At 42.8% G+C, this 17,061-nt stretch overlaps 1 protein-coding gene across 1 annotated transcript in view; it reads left to right on the top strand.

The window, feature by feature from the left end:
• The window catches only part of FOXP1 (forkhead box P1), a 399,883-nt gene extending 390,976 nt beyond the window's left edge, over positions 1-8,907 (top strand). The window contains exons 18-19 of the mRNA XM_082487999.1: positions 239-405; positions 6,368-8,907. Coding sequence (XP_082344125.1) covers positions 239-405; positions 6,368-6,512 — 312 coding nt within the window. The 3' untranslated portion in view covers positions 6,513-8,907. The remainder of the gene's footprint in view (positions 1-238; positions 406-6,367) is intronic.
• The last annotated feature ends 8,154 nt before the right edge of the window (positions 8,908-17,061 follow it).

The following is a 17,061-nucleotide window of genomic DNA, read 5'->3' as shown; positions in this document are numbered from 1 at the left end:
CTCCATCCTCTCACAAGCCAATACAGCTATGAATGCTTAAACCCAGATGATGTTCAATTTCCCTTGGTGGAATCGGGGTAATACCTATCAGAAAGCACAATATTTTTAAAAAAAAAAAAAAAAACGGTAATTGCAAATAATGTAAATGCGGAGAATGTTTCGGAATGAGCGAGCGTGTTGTGCAATGTATAAAAATGTTGGTCACGGCTCTTCATATATTTGTTTGTGTCCCTGGCAGGCTTCAATGGCTGAGAACAGTATACCTCTATACACTACTGCTTCCATGGGAAATCCCACTCTGGGCAATTTAGCCAACGCGATGAGGGAAGAGCTCAATGGTGCAATGGAGCATACGAACAGTAACGGGAGTGACAGTAGTCCAGGACGTTCCCCTATGCAAGCGATGTAAGTACGGCGGGGGCGCGTGTGTGGCTCTGGGTGTTGTCCTACCGTCTGCTGAAGTGTGGCTCTGGAGGGCTTCGTGGTTGGTTCCTGAGGTTCGTGGATGGAGCAGCAAGAGAAGACATCTCCATCTGGGCACGTGCTTGGCTTGGTTAGAACGTAAAAGGGCCGTTTACCGACTTCCACACAGAATCCATCAGCTCAGTCCGGTTCGCAGAGCGCACAGAGCTATAAAATTGTTAACTTGTTTGCAGTTCTCTCCTTTAAGCCCTGCAAAACCTCACAGGGAGCTGCTTTCTGGAGAAAAAAATTAAAAAAAAAAAATCTGAATTCTCTGCCCTTCGGTCCACGCGACGAGCGTGCCGGCGGGGCAGAGCCGGGAAATGGGCTGCTTTGGCGGGTCTAAAAAAGTCCGCTCGAGGCACGAGGGTCCTGCTCAGCATTACCGATGGCGCACGTGAAGGTCTTGCGTGATTTATAGATTGCTCTTAAAATATCAAAAGGAAAATTAATAGGAGCGTTATAGCAACAGACGGCAGCATAATGAGTGCGTATATAACCTCGTGAAGTAAGGGGGGATCGCCGTCCCTGCTCGACGCGGATGGCAGCGGGGCGGCGCGCCGGCGCAGGAAGGGGTAAGGCAGGAAGGGTGTGATGCCCCGATGGGTGTGTTCGGTATTTATGGGGTGGCGGAGTGAGTTTGCAAAGCTATAAATTCCGCCCCCCCACTCCCCCTCCTTCAAATTACATACCGGGTAATTGGCGGCTGGCGAGGGGGCTGGAGTTTATAAGTCTCGCAGTTCTCTAAAAAACTCTGCGGAGCGGTTGGCAACCTGTGCGAGTGACCCAGTGCGAGAGCCGCCCTGCCTTTTCTTCTGCCTCTTCCTTAAAACGGGGCTGTGGAATTTCAGGCTGACTTGCCAGGGCTCACATTACACATCAAGAAGAGAACTAATTTGTAGTCTTTTACTTCAAAGTAATTTGAATAAGGGATTTACAGAAGTAAGTCTAAATCAGAAAGTAGAAAAACATTAACCTAATACCACGGTAGTAATTAGTTGTGAAACTAATTAGCATTTAATGGCAAAAAAGTTTCCCACCTGCATAATGTGTTGTCAGAGGGGAGGGGGCACGAAGGAATCTGAGGCTCTGGATACTTTGATATTGCAGCATTTTAAATCAGTGCACAAAGTGCTTTGAAAAAAAAAAAAAAAAACCTTTAAAGATGGCAACATTCATTTTTAATTAATAATTAATTTAAACATTGTCTTTTACCATTTACTTCAAAACATTCAAATAATGTGTTTAGCTTATCCAGTGATTGTTTGTGCAGTATTAATTATCTCTCCCAAAGTAGCGTTGCATGACACACTTTCCGTCTCTCGCAGAGGGATTCATCTTGAGGCAGTTTTAGTCACAATTCGTTATCCTCTGCCCGTGACCACGCAGGGCCGGCGTGAAGGAGGAGTGGAGGGACGTGGCTTTTCTCCAGAAACAAGACTTCTCCCAAGGGTTTCTCCCGGCCAAACAGACAGGGATGAACGTTTTATGATGTTGCGTTAATCCCAGTAATTATTTTTTTGCAAGTTCAAGGCTAGCGGAGTTCACGGACTTCTCATTTCACCTAAGGTTTCGTTGTCTTTGAAGAGACTGCAAGGAGGGAAAAAATAACCGAGTTGAAACAGGGTAGGACATCTTCCAGAACTCTGCATAGCCGTGGCCTTTGTTGCACTTAATAATCATCTCTTAGCGCATTGATGCCAAGGTGAGGGGCACGGAACAAATGCTGCAGAGAGAGGAGGACGGGGGGAGGGATTGCCTCATTTTCATTATTCACCAGAAAATCCAATTTTCTGTTGTAATATGGAAATGATTGTTTCCTGAGTGTTTTCATTTTCTCAGAATTGATAATATATGTGTTCTCCGCTGAACATTTCTTTTTGCTTGAGTAAAATGTGGCCGGGTGATGTTCCAATACAGCCTCTGAGCTTCCCCATTAAAAGGTGTTTCTTAATAGTTTGAAGGGATCTAAAGAGAGAACAGGGTTCACCCATTGCGGGGTTTACCCTGTTTACTAAATAAAATCAGGAGTCAACGGCAAATTTCCAGACACTGTGCAACCTCTTATTTTCCGTCAGCCCGCTTTGGTAATGACATTTTCAGGTTTTTTCTCAGAACGGATTTCCGTGTCACAATGCAAATTATTTTTTAAACAATTTCAGTATATTAGAATAAATCAAGCTTTAAACTTTATTGTAAGGTTTAAAAGACCTTGTTAACATGACAGCTAAGAAGTCTAACGCTTTAGCTGAAGTCTTATTACCGCTCATTCGTTTCCTTTTTTATGACACATTGAACCACGGCTAGGGTTGGCTTTTTTTTTTTTTTTTTTTTTTTTCTTTTCCCCCCCCTTCTCTCTCCCTCCTTTTGAAACACTAGAAAGTAGTCGCATAATTACAGCTTGGGGACATAACACTTTCATCCTGATATGCTCCAAAGGTAGCCACAAAGCAAACTACTCCATGCTGTGTGCACCACCAGAACTCGGTGGCTTTAAACAACAGTCAGCTTTATTAAAAACTCCTCTGTTCCCAGAGTGGACAAACAAAAGAATTACTCAGATGTGAAAAGAAGGGGAATCTGTGTTCAGCAAGGTTATTTATTGTTAACCCCTTCTGGAGTCTCCGGCATCTACTTAAAAGGAATGGGCTGAAATTCTCCTACTACAAAAAAGAAATGGGAAACCCTTGATCCTCCCTCCTCCCCCTCACCCCCCTTTTTTTTTTTTTTTCCTTTTTGCCTAGCCCAGCTTTTACCTTTTCTGTAATTTAGAGAGTGCGTTCTTTAGTCTCTTAAGGAAGTTTTGCTTCCCCAGTTTGGGGTTTTGGTGAGGTGGTCAACAGAGCTTTGGACTTAGTTGAGAGATATAAAAGTCTCCCTTTGCCTTTGAGCTTATTTAAGCTTATTTATTTCAGTTGCTCCGAAACGTTTGAGCAAAATCGCAGATTCAGTAAGGTTCCCTCCTCACATGCCACTTTGTGGTTACGACCGACAGAGTACACGAGGAGTTGAATTTTTTTTTTTTTTCTTTCTTGTTTTCCATGCAGCTCTCTCCCCGGGGGGCTGTATTACCCAGATAACCCTCCTAATTTGAGGGATGGAGTTTTTGCCAAGCTCGCTGTCTGATGTTTGTCCAACACGTGAGCTGCCGGCGGAGGCGGCCGTGGCCGTGCCTCCCCGTGGCTTTGTGGCCCTCGACGGCTTTGTCTTGCTCGGGGTCGAGCGGCCCTTTTCATAACCTGGTGCTTGCTTTGCTTTTCACTCCTCAAGTTGAGTTCTTTTTGACTTCTGGGAACCACACCGAACCTCAAAGAGAAACTTGGTCAAAACAACCTGGTTTCACCTGCGTCGGTAACAAAACCAGAATCGGGGCAGAGTTTGCTTTGGGAAGGTTCGGGGACCTTTGAAGGAGTTTTCACAGCGTTCCGGGTGGTTGCGAGCCCAGCGGGTACCCGTCGGGTCTGCTGGTACCCCTCCGCGGTGGCGGTGGGGTGGGACGCTGAGATGCGGTCCCTGAGCCGCCTCTGGAGAAACTCCCGTCCGTGTGCCGGGGCCGCCTCCGCTGCGCGCCACCCGCCTTCTCCTCTGCCCTCTCAAACTTTCCCACCTTTTTCAAAAAAAAAAAAAAAAAATAAGCCCGGCACCAGCATCCAAACCAGAAAGCCAACAAGGAGGACTTTTCAATTAAAACAGCGGTAAAAAACATCACTGCCGTAAAGGCGGAGTAACACACGCGTTGTCACTCTCTATGTGTAGCCGCTCTTTCCCCCTTAGTCTTCTGTTTTCCATTTCATGTTTTCTCCCAAGTGAAGGGCCCCACGGCCTATTCGTAATATAAGTTTTTCCGGTTGCAAATGATGGGCATGGTTGCACGGTGGTGGCCACGAGCCGCCGGGACGGTTCACACGTGCACACCTCTGAGGCGGCGATCCGCTCGCGAGGCTTTTTATATGCTTATGCTAATTCTTAACCGCTCGTATTTGAATCGTCTCCTCCCGGTCTTTTTTTTTTTTTTTTACCCCCCCCTTTTTTTCAACAATTAGGTCAAAATTGTGCGAGCAATGTCCGTCTCCTTGCAATTTTTGCAAAAATTGTGTGATGTGCAGAGAAACCTCTTTGCTCCCGGGGATGTGTTGATAAGGAGACGTATTAGTGAATTTGAAGGGAAGAGGTGTGCGTACGCGGCTGCGGCATCGCTTCTCCCCACTGTGCCTTCGTTGGATGGCTTGGAAGGTGCAGTTAATACTTGATCTGACACTTAACAGCTCCAGAAGTTGACGTACGCAGGGACTTAGAGGCACTCACAGCTCGCATTAGAAATGTCCACGGTCAGCAAGTTAGGTGCTTCCTAAACCGGTCCAGGCTCAAGCCAAAATAAATAAATAGGGTGTCGGTACAGCTCTGCACACCACACAAGGGTAGGAGTGGTTCACACTGGGCACTTGAAATAGGCAGCGCTGCCTTTGGCTTCTACGTGGATCCCGAGCGCGTTTTCCCCCTTCGGTGGTTTGTTCTTGGCTCGGTGTCAGTGCAGCGGAGTACCAACAGTGTCGTCGTTCCGATACTCAAAGCATAAAATAAAACGCAGCTCTTTGAAATCATTCGTTTTAAAGCAAAGCTGCGCAAGGAGAGGAAAAGTTCTTAGAAATGAAGGTTTGCGCTTCGGGTTGTGTTTTCACGTAGCCTACACGAAAGGGTTAAATCAGCCCGCGTGGAGAAAAGCCAAGACTCTAGGAGGTGGATATCAACTCGATGAGAGACAGAGTGGGACTTGAACTCATTAACACTTTATTTTAAGGGATTGCCTACAACATCAATTATTTAGGAAGCAAACAGGGTCTCCGTTGCTGTGTCGCATTATTAATACTTGGTAATGTCAATAAAATCCTACTTCCCTATAAAGTCCCACCAACAAGACACTATTGACTCACATGGCTATTTTACATTTCAAAAGCTGCCGAACAAAAAAAAAAAAAAAAAAAAACACAAACCAAAAAAAAGGGAAAAAAACCCGGTAATTTGTATTTGTATAGGATTTGTTGTAAATATGATTTACGAACAACATTTTTCAATTGTTATCGTACCCGTTTTGAATGACCAAGCCCCGTTCCCCTGCGGGTTATTCGTGTGCTATGCTGTAATGAGAAATTTGGCAGATCTCATCTCTTTAGTACATCCTTGTGCCCACCATGAGCTGGGGATCATGTTCTGCCTTGTTTACAGCTGACAGTGTTATTATTCTCGTTAGGACTGTGCTTTCTTATCATATTGTTGTGTTGAGCGAGCCTTTTCCTCTCTGTTTGTGTTTCCTGGCAGGGCTTTTCTTCCCTTATTGACAGTTTGTAAAAATATGCATTAATTTGGAGTTTAAAGCATGTATCATGGTGTCTCTTTGCTGTGTTTGCTTGAAGTTGATTAATGATAGAACCTCACTTGGGGTCGTCCTCTGGAGAGTTGTCTCACAGGTTCTGCATGTTAACGAGAGACGCCGCACACACAGCGAGCGATGATTAGCCCAGCCTCCGCCGGCTCGGCGGGCTGACAAACTGCTGCTTTGCCGTTCGGATGCTTATTCCACTTATTTATCCAAAGATTGTATTAATCAACTTAATATGTCAGCCGAGAGCGTTTTCTCTTGATCCCGCGACGGAAACCCTATCGAGGTGCTCCTCCCAGAGTGTTTTCCCGGGGCAGTTGAGCGCTGCCTGCCCGGCGTAGCCTTCACTCGGCCCCGGCGGCCGGCGGAGAAGCGGAGGGTCTTCTCCTTGGCGGCCTGGAGCTCCTAGGCCTTGCCGCACCGGGTCCGAACGCCCAGACCGCCTGGCCTTTCTCAAACCACCCGAGCTGGCCAAACCCGTTTTTGAACGAGCAACTTGCTGATTTGGCCGTGTTTTCGTTTTTCCAGGCACCCCGTGCATGTCAAAGAAGAACCGTTAGATCCAGATGAAAATGAAGGCCCGCTATCCTTAGTGACAACAGCCAACCACAGTCCAGATTTCGATCACGACAGAGATTATGAAGATGAACCTGTAAATGAGGACATAGAATGAGTATGTCTGACACCGTTATCCTGAGAATGAAGATTGGAAGAACGCGTCAAACTTAGCTGTGAAATCTCTCCATTATTGTACAGTCTGGAGGATTCTCAGTCCACTTTGACAACTATGAAATATGTTAACTCTTAGTGCCATCAAGTATCCCATTTGGGAGTATTTTTGATTTTTCTACTTTTTGTTGAAAAAAGGAATTTGTACTCTGTGCATTGGATGGACTTGTTTGGTACTTGGGATTTTCCTCTCTTACAGTCAACATCAGTGTTGTAAATTTGCTAAACTGATTCACTTGCATTTAGCAGCCAGCTGTGGACTGCAGGTCCTGCCAATTTTGGACACTTGAGGACATCAAACTGAGCATGTACACCTGAACTGCAGATCAAGTCTTTGCCCAGATTTTAAGGATTCCAATGGACAACATATTTGCACAGTACTGCATGTTGATTATCACTGCCTTTACTCCATTATTATTTTGTTGTTTTTTTGGTTGGTTTCTTGTTGTTCTTTTAATTTTCTTTTTTTTTTTTTTTTTTGCTTCCATTTGGGATGGGGAAGGCCTGTGTGTGCACATGTGTGGATATGTGAGTGTGCGTGTGAGCGTGTATATCGGGGAGGGGTTAAAAGAAAAAATTATCCCAAACTTTTTAATGTATTGCTTTTATTCCCCCGCCCCACTTCTCCTCTACCATTTTAAGTTCTGACCTCAGGCCTCATCTGGGCCCAGGGCCTCTCGGAGGCTTCAACGTTTTCTGTACTTTGTGATGAATGTTAATAGGTGTTTTTATTATACGAAGCTGAATGTCATTGAATCGTTTGTAGTTTTTTCTGTCATTCATTCCAGTTTCCTTCAGATGCCACCATGTTTTCTTTAGCTATGGAAAACATTCCATTTCGGTGTCTCCTCCTTTTTATTTTCTTTTTTTTTTCCTGTTGTTATTTTTTGAAAAGGTCCCAAATGCTGCACTATACATGTGGAAGGGTTGTCCAGCGGAGAGAGAGGAACGAAGTACTGCGAGAATGAGAATGAATGACAGATGAACATAGAAACACTGTAGGAAGCAACACAGATTCATTCCACAAAGCAGTATTTTTAATTTTATTTTTTTGGAGGGGGGAGGGGGTTGGGTCTTTTGATTTTTTTGATTTTTTTTTTTTTTTTTTTTTTTTTGGCAGCAGCGGTGAATATTAGCAAATGCCACAAAATTGAACAGCACAAAGAAACATATGCAGCACCAACAGAGTTCGCTTTTATTAGAGGATGAATAGTACAGTGGCAAGTTCTCGGTTGTTTAATACGAGTTCTAATGGGTCAACAAATCTTTCTGGAATATCGAAGATTACCGAGATGGGCACCTATACATTTATTATTACAATTATATTTTTTTTTTCTTTTTGCATTTGCATTTGCAAATAGTGGTTGGAAAGATGACTTCATTAAATTGTTATTGTACGTGGTGATGTTTCACGGTTAAACATCAGTTCAGGATTGCTTGGTGGCATTAATCTGTTTGAATACAAATTAGATTTCAGATTGAACTTGTTACGGGAGTTAATAAGGACGGAGCCCCACTAATGCTAAAGTGTTAATTTTCAGCTGTGCACATCCAGTACTGCAGTTAAGATTGTTACGCAATATTACACCAGCCAGTATGGAAACCTCGCCGTAGGAGACAGGAGATCGAGGAGAGAATTCGCACCGGGGCTTGTTAGGCAAAACTGGCAAGGCTCTTCAAAGCAAACACGACATACAAAATTTGTTGCGATAGGTCAGTAAACCTCGGTCACCCAACACCCAGACATTTTCATTCTGCAACCACTTTTCCGTCACTCATTTATTTATGTAGGACTGTAGCTTTTTTATTATTTCAAAAAGCCTTTCAGAGCTTAATTTATATTCTTCTTTGTACCTTTTTTTTTTTTTCCTAAAATTACCAAAGATATTACACAAAGGTAAATTATGTTCTCTGTTATATGCTTTATCTTATGAAGCCAAATATCCTCTTATTGTTGATCAAAGGAGGTTGAAGAATTTAGATGGAAATGACAAGATGTGGGCTATTGCTAACCTGAGAGGGAAACTGCTCCTTTATTCTAGAAAATTTAGAAGGCCAAGTAGATGTCTGAACCAAAGTTGTTACTTTTTATTTGCAATTCTTTACAGTGACCAAAATGTAAAGCCTGTAAAGAGGAATCGAGGAGAGCTGTTGAGGCTAGAACTAGGAATCAGTGTTACTGGTGGAGCTGGGAGAAGGGAGCTGGAGAAAGCAAAGACGCAGTTATTTCGCGGAAAATTAGCGTATCAGATAAAGGAGACAGTTTAATAAAATACAGAAGAGAACAGAAAAGCTCCCACAATTTAACTGGACCACGTAATAGTATTTCTAGAATTAAATGATAAAAAAAAAAAAAACCAACATTTTTTTGGTCTTTGGTTCTACAGATTGTGTGCCACTTCTGTTTCGGGACTGTGCTAGGATGACTGCTTTAATTTTGGTTGATCTTGGCACGTTTGCTCAGTTCTGTTTAGTTTTTGGTCAGCATTTTTCATAAGGAAATAACACTCCTGTCCACTCATAAGCTTTGGTACAAGAAATTTTATTGGCAGTTACTTTTATAAAACGCAACTCTGCTTTCTGTTTCAAAAGACAAAAAAAAAAAAAAAAAGCTAAGAAAAAAAAAAGGGCAGTCTGTGGTCATTTGAAACATTTTTTTTTTTTTTTTTTTTTTCATTTAAATTATATCCAGGCAGCTTCGTGACGTGCCGGCGGTAGCCAGATGGGCATCATGAGAATTGAGCCCTGTGCTTCTAAACTGAGTGGTTTGCTGGTTAGTTCGGTATTCAGAAGGGGATAAAAATCTGGTAGATTAGTTCATTCTCAGCATGTGTAGCTAGACATGAGTAAAGATAACAGCATGAGAAACTGTTAGTACGCATACCTCAGTCCAAACTGTTAGGGAATGAGTAAATAAAAAATACATTTCACTCAGTTGCACTTAGTTGTATGTCTTGCATGCTTAGTCTAAAGACTGTAGCAAAAATAAAAAAAATAAAAAAAGAGAAAAAGAAATAAAAAATTAGATTTTAACATATCTGGCAGGTGTCGCAGCCTTGCAGAAGAACCAACTGAAAATCTCAGGCTTTACATCAAGCAAACTTCACTATGATTTTTACAATTCTGATTCTGTATCCCTTTGGATATACAGTTGCTTCTTTAGGGAGGGGTTTATTATGTTGTACATATATATCCCACTGTGTCTGTGTGAGCCTTTGTCTTTTGGGGGGAGGGCGGGGAGGGAGGAAAAGGTGGAAAGGTCCTTTTTTTAGATATTGTTCCTCAAAAGGAATAAATGCAGACCTGTTTGTCAAAACACCTTTTGCTTTTTGTGCAACTGCTTTATATTAACTATACTAAAAAAAAATAGCTTTGAAAAAAAAAAAAAACTACTGTATGTAATGGAATTGCAGAATACGCTGCACATGTATTTTATTTAGTTATCCTTGCTTTAAGAATATTGGATGACATTTGCTGACATGTGGGAGAAAATCCCTGACTTTTTTTTTTTCAGCTTTTAAATTGTAACATAGTTGACAGATTTTTTTTTTTTTCTCCTCTTATCATTGATCGAAGCATTTTTGTACAGTTTTTGTGTTTAAGCTGGTTTTTTTGATACTTTCCCACCCCTTCTGTTATCTTACCACTGCCTTTTCTGGCTGTCTTATAACAAAGTTCATATATTTGAAAGGAAAAAAAAAAAAAAAAAGTCGTTTAAAAAAAAAAAAATGTTTTTCTCCTGCTGCAGTAAATATTTTGCATGATGAATTCCAGGGTCACACTTTCAAAGTTTATCAGTGAAGTAGTGATTAATAATGGGGAGTGTCAAACTATTGAACTTTTGTATAAAAAAAAAAAAAAAAACTTTACAAGGTGCCAAGATGTAAAGACAATTTGTTACATGTTTTTTTTCTCAAAGAAAAGCGTACATTATGAAAGTAGTACCATGTATCAGGTAAATCGCTGTCAGGAATGAGAGTCAAAGCCTTCCTTGTCCACAAAAAAAAAAAAAAAAAAAAGTTTGTAAATGTAAAACCTGTCAGGTTTCCGCATTCAACTAGAAGTGAAATGAAAAATCAAGGCTTATGTAGAATAAGTGACCACAGAAAAAAAAAAAATTACCTTTTTTTTTTTTTTTTTTGATTCTCGCTCGCAAGAGTCCCGCCGCAGGTCCTGCACCTCCGCTCTCCTGGAGCTCCTGCTCCGGGAAGAGACCGGGGCAGCGATTCTGGTTCTACAGATACTGAAGATCATTAGATATTTTATATATATACATACATAAATATATATATATATAAAGTTTTTAAAAATAATTTTGAACTATTGTAGTTTTCAGATCACCAATAATCTCACCTTCATTATAGCATGGAAAAAAAAGAAAAAAAGTAGTGTTTAAACTCTTTTCGAAATCCTTTGGTACCTTTGGTTAATGAACTCAGAGTGAGTTTTTAGATGTTTCAGAAGTCATTTATAGCATTCTAGTCTTGCGAGGTGAATTTGCAGCTGAAGACTGCATTTTAATGGGCCCAGAACAGGTAACAAAATATCTTCTACCCATAAGCCTTGATGAAAATGGTACAGTCCAGACTGTTAGCATGGTGCTTCGTGTGTATGTGCTGCCAGTAACAAGATTTTTTTTATTTTTTTTTTTTTTGATAAGGCATAAAAGAAACTCATTCCTTACATCAACTGTAATTCCATCATTCCATGTCTGTTGATACAGACAATAAAAAATGTTGTGTAGTCAGTACTAATTACTGACATTATAGCATTCTCAAATGCAATAAAAATGCTGGTTGTTCACACTGGTAATGCAAGTTGCCATGTCCTACGTTTTTGTTTTGTTCCCCCCCCCACCCCCCTCCCCCTCCCCACGCCCCCGATGACTCCCGTCTCGCATCCCCTGAGGCGCCGGGCCCCAGCGCTCGTCCCTGGAGCAGCCGGTGGCATCTCACCCGTGTCCCAGCACGTTCACCGACAGCCTCGTCGCTCTCCTTGGGTCTCCCCCAACCACATCAAATCGCAAGATATTTTAGCGACGGTTTCACGGCCGGTCTGGACGGGGCGGTCATTTGCTGCTTGAGCACTGGAAGCGAGGAAGATGCTCTCATTGGAAGGAATTCGCCCACTTTTCCAAAATAGTCCATCGGCGTTTGACCGTTGGGGTCAAGGGGAGTTGAGGGTATTTGCTTCCTCGTTGGACTCCGCCTCAAAGGATGGAAGAAGGGGTTTGGGGCCTCATCGTGCGAATCCTTCCAAGTGCGGTGCCCTAACGGGAGCTGCGCTGCCGCCAGCGGTGGGAAGGGTTCGACGCGTAGCGCGCGTACGCGCAAGGGGGTTTGCGGGATCGACCGCTTTGGTCCCCAAAACCGTAAGGAGCAAAGTCCCGAGTCAGGCTGTCACCTGAGACAAACTTTAAAAGGAAAAACCCACCTTCTTTTCTTTCGAGTAAGCATGCATTTATTTTCTTCATCAAGTTTTATAAAGAAAAATAAAATGTTTAATAACTGGCATTAGCAGCAAACTGAAATTTCAGAGGAGAGATTTTTCATGAATAATTCATTAAAATTTCACATCTGCAAGATTAGTCATCCAAATAAAATGCTAATGTCAAAAACATGCACCGTCTATAATATTCTCATCAAGAAATCTTTTTGCATATAATGATAAATGCTTAAATTAGTACAAATGATTTTATAAAAATATTCTATCACAAAATTAAACCAGATAAATACTTTTTTTCGGGGGGGGGAGGGAATCTTTGCACACTCATAATGTCTCAAAATGGTATTGACCGATAGATTTTAATAATAAAAATATAGAGGATAAAATTTGGGTTTGGTCACGTATTGGGCTTTTATCACCAATGAGGTTTTAGTAAACTGGAGAGGCCCCGTTTTGGGGGTTAAAATTTTCCTAAGTCACAGGCAGAGGGTGTTAAGCCAGAACTTGGCAGGTGTTTGGTCAGGAGTGCTCCGCATCTCCAAAATGTGGGTGGGAGAGTGGGTTCTGGGTAGGGGAATACGTCCCCAAGTGAATCCCAGCTGGGCGCTTGGCGTGAGGACAGTGTGTCCCCATACAGGTCACCAGGAGGAGACCCAGGCAGGTCACGAGCTATGAAGCCATCACAGATGACTTGGGTATTCCACCTTCCCGGGCACCTCAGCGCTGGCTGTTGTGCCTGTTGTACACGTTTGGTGGAGGAGACCCGACCACGTCGTTTGTCATCTGCGGGCTTTCCGTGGCCTCGGCTTTAAGGGGAGGCACTGGGGTCGGTGCCAAATGCAGCTCGTGCTGAGGAACCGGCACCGAGCTGAGGAGCGGGATCAGGCCCTTCCCCTCCCGCGGAGTTGATGCTGCCCGACCAGCGGGTGAGCGCCTCGGCTCTTTGCTGAGTGTCCAACACCGCGTTTTGTATCATCTTTGTGTTAACGACCCCGTTTCTCCTCCCTGGCAGCTCTACCGTGGGACATCACAAAATGCCCTCCCGCTTCCCAGCGCCGCCACCAGCAACAGCCGGCTGGGAAATAACTTTTTCCAGTCAGAAACGCTGCTTTCCACCACAGCTGAAAAGCACTTTCGCGGTCGGTGGTGAGGCAATGCGTCTCTGAGTCGCTTCCAAAGAAGACGGGAGCCAGCGCCTAGTTTTTTGGGGTTTCTCCCGTACTGGAGGGAGGAGCAGCAGAAGATAAGGAGGTCCCTGCGCAGGAGGGGGAGGCCCAGGAGGACACGGCAGCCGACGGGCTCCGTGCGCACCCAGCTGCTCTCCGCAGATGATCTGAACGGTGACATTTAACTTGGGCCATGATCACAGAGTATGACAAATTTCACATTATTGGACTAATTTAAGGGCCTAGCCATTCTTGCTGCCTCTCGCTCACGCGCAGGCACACACACACCCCCTCCCTTCCTCACAACAAAGTGTAATTAGCCCTTCCTGACCTATTAATCAGGCTCCATCTTCAATGATGATGTTAAACGTTCGCTTAATGGTGTGTTAATCAGGGCTATCTTTCATCTTTGTTGCAGCAGTGGCTAATTCCACCACGTCGAAGCGCTCTTCATCCTCATAGTGCCGCGTTGGTGGCAACAAACCACCATCTCCCCCAACGGCGATGACCAACGTGGTGGGACGCGGCCCTCACGCGTGTGGGCAGCCTCCATGCTGTCTGCAGCCGGGTTCGCCCCAGACCCCCAGGGCTAAGGCGCAGCGAAGTCCTCCTTTTTTGCCCCATTTTGTGAGCTTTGTTAGATACCTTCAAAGCTCATGAGCTAGAAATGGTAAATACCATCACCTTGGGGTAGTTAACAAAAAATAGCCCCTCCTCTCCTTTTATTCCACAGGCAATTTCTCTGTCTACCTGGAGGAAAAGAAAAATCAACCCCCACTTTGTGGGGTTTTGTGTGTATTTATTTAGAGGAGTTCATTGGCCATTTTTAATGCATCTCAGAAGCCTGAAAAACATTTTTTTTTTTTTCTTCGAGTTATAACGTTAATTTGAAGGTAACCGTCCTTTCAAGGATTAATTCCAGCCAAAGCAATAACCATTATTTACCAGAGTTTGACATTTTTATCACTCATCATATTAGCAAATTTCCATTGAAAATGCTAAAATGGTTCGTCATAAGGCACATAACTGCTTTGGCTGTAAAAATGACCAACACAAGTGCCTGTACTCAAACATTAAATTATACTGTAATTAATAAAGACAGTTAAACTGTCTACTAGCAACAGCAATTTAGGTAACCACATTTGATCGGCTATAAATTGTAACTACATTAAAATTCCAGAAATATTAGCAATATGGATTACTTGATGGAAATAGGTGCTGATCACCAACACTCCTATTTTACAACGGAAGCACAGGTCATGTTGGCCACAAAACTGTGGGCGAAGATCAAGGCTGAGTACTTTTAATCTTGTGAAACAAGCAATTACAAATAGTTGCATCGATTTGTTAAAAAGCTTTAGGTGACATAAATTGTTTCCTGTTTAGCTTATTGCTCTGATACATAAATGTCACTGAGTATAATATTAATTAGGGTCGCAGAACAACAAGGGTCGGGTGATATAGTGTACCGTCAAGGATGTGTCAATCCTTTGTGAAGGCAAGAAAAGCTCCGGCCCCTTTGCGCTGCGGCGCTCAGCGCCTCGTTTTATGTGATGACAAAAGAAAGTAAAGGAAACTGTATTTTAATATGTGAAGTAATTACTTTAGTACTAGTATAATTTTACGGTTTAGGATAAATTACAATGTTTTCATTCTCCTGCTCTTGCCACATAACATAAAAATCCACATATAGCATCAATAAAATAGAATACTGTTTATAAAGGCTTTCTGCTGCACAAGACCAACACTATTTCACCTAGCAGATGGAAACTAAGCACACATTTCAGCCTGGTGTGTGTTTCTACACTTAATATTTTTTTTTTTTAACCAAAAAATGGGCTGTGCAGGTTATTTACTTAACATAAATCAAATGTATCATATACACTGTTTCTTTGGATTGGCATACGACTTAGAAAAATACAGTAAGATTCTGAAAAATCTGGAGAAAATTTATTAAATATGATTTTTACTGTAATAGAATATTAATGTAACCCAATGCTCATTTCCCATTAAGTTGATCCCTTTTTAATACACACATGCTTTTTATTATTTTGCACTCATGCGAAAATTCCACATTCAGAGAGTTTCCATCTCCTTAGGAATGTCTCTGGCAAAGGCACAGTAAGAAATCTTGAACTGAAAAAAAAAAAAAAAAAAAAAAGGGGGGGGGAAAAAATAGACAGCAAAATATCGAACGATAAGATGTGGGGAAGCGCTGATGAACTGAAGCAAAAGCCGATGATATAATAAAGGGTGAAAAGGCATTCAGCACTGCAAGGGGAACAGTAGAAACAATTACACTTTAAACCCCTCCTTCTCGCTGCCACTGTACCACAGCACAGATGAAAATGTTTGATTTGCAACATAAAAGATTCATTAATTACCACTTGAATATTTAAAGCTATTTCGCAGACTAACAGAGGTAGATAAAGCACTGAATTAAAACCTCTAATAAAATTGTAAAAATATTTCTGCAAGTTTACCAGCCTTGCGGTTCCTCCCGGTTTAGGGAGCCAGGCTCGGCTTCTTGGAGGAGGAATTACTATTTTTTTTTTTTTTTCTTATTTCGAGTGGGTATTTGAAGTGAGACGGTGCGATTGCACAGCGCTGTTTGTCTCTCACTTTCAAATGTTTACCAAATACTTACTCGGGCTCTCTCCCTTCGCATGGGGTTGCCCGTCACGGGAGAAGTGGCTCCCACCAAACAATACAAGGGAGGATGAGTGTGGCTGAGCTATACGTTCATTTCAATACATTTCCTTATACAGTAAAAGCTCATCTCATCATGGCTCTGGTATAACACTCTCTCTGCTATGAGGCAGTGGTACTTTGTAGAGGGAAGCAAAAAATCTGTTCATCCTGTTATAATTACCTTTGTTAGCCTTAAAAAAAAAATAATAAAGGTGAATAGTCTCCTCTTTTGCAGGGGCGGAGCACTCGGGCAAGCGGCAGGAACGGGTGTTGGGGTGAGCATCTTTGAAACCGCGCGGTCCACCCCGAATTTGCCCCGTGGAGGCTGAGCTGTTAGCTCAGGGCTTACGGCGTCTGTGTAGAAACGCACCGATTCCAAAGAGCGACCCGCGTGCACGCACCCAGAAAGCACAGTGTAACTTAAAAAAAAAAAAAGAAAAAAAAATTAAGTGCGTATTTTTATTTGCACAACTTCTGCCCGTGAGCAAAGCGGCCTCAGTTTTGTGAGCCCCGCTCACCAGGCGGTGTAAATCTTGGTGGCTGAGGAGCTGAATTTGACACTTGACAATTGCGTATGTTAATTTTTACCTGTTTGCATTCAGTTGGCAGTCAGATTTTTATTTTTTTTTTAAAAAAAAAAAAAAAAAGAACCCACATTCTATTTTTAAACAAGTGACTGTTTGAGATCCACCACAGTGCAGCGAGGGCTTGATTGCAGGATGAGGGTTGAAAGATACAGTAACAGCTCTTTTAACAGTATGTTAACGATGATGTGCAGAGCCGAAGTGTATGGATTTAATAAGAGAAAAACAGTTACGGTTCTTTCTCACTGTCATTAATTAAGGCACTTGGCCCATGAAATTCAGAAAAATATCCATTTATATTTGGAGACACCCTTTACGCAACTGTTCCTCTTGTCATTATTGAGCGTCCGCTCTGATTAAAAGGATTTTGACGCATTTCCGCCGTGTTTGGATGCGGGACGCCTGATGTCAAAAGTGGCGGGTAGGTGCGGAGTGCCCGAGGTGCCCGAGGAGGCGGCTGCCGGCAAAGGGACCCCCGTCACGGCCAACGCCGACTGCCGCCACCTGGGCTCCACCTTCCCCCCCAAAGCACAATATCCAATTCCTGCCAGACAGGAAAGGGCGTACTCAAAATATTTCATTGCTTATTGTTTTTGGAAAGTCCTTT

Source organism: Vanellus vanellus (assembly GCF_965231255.1).
Source record: "Vanellus vanellus genome assembly, chromosome: 9".
Lineage (NCBI taxonomy): Eukaryota > Metazoa > Chordata > Aves > Charadriiformes > Charadriidae > Vanellus > Vanellus vanellus.
This window is presented reverse-complemented; position numbering and strand designations above follow the sequence as displayed.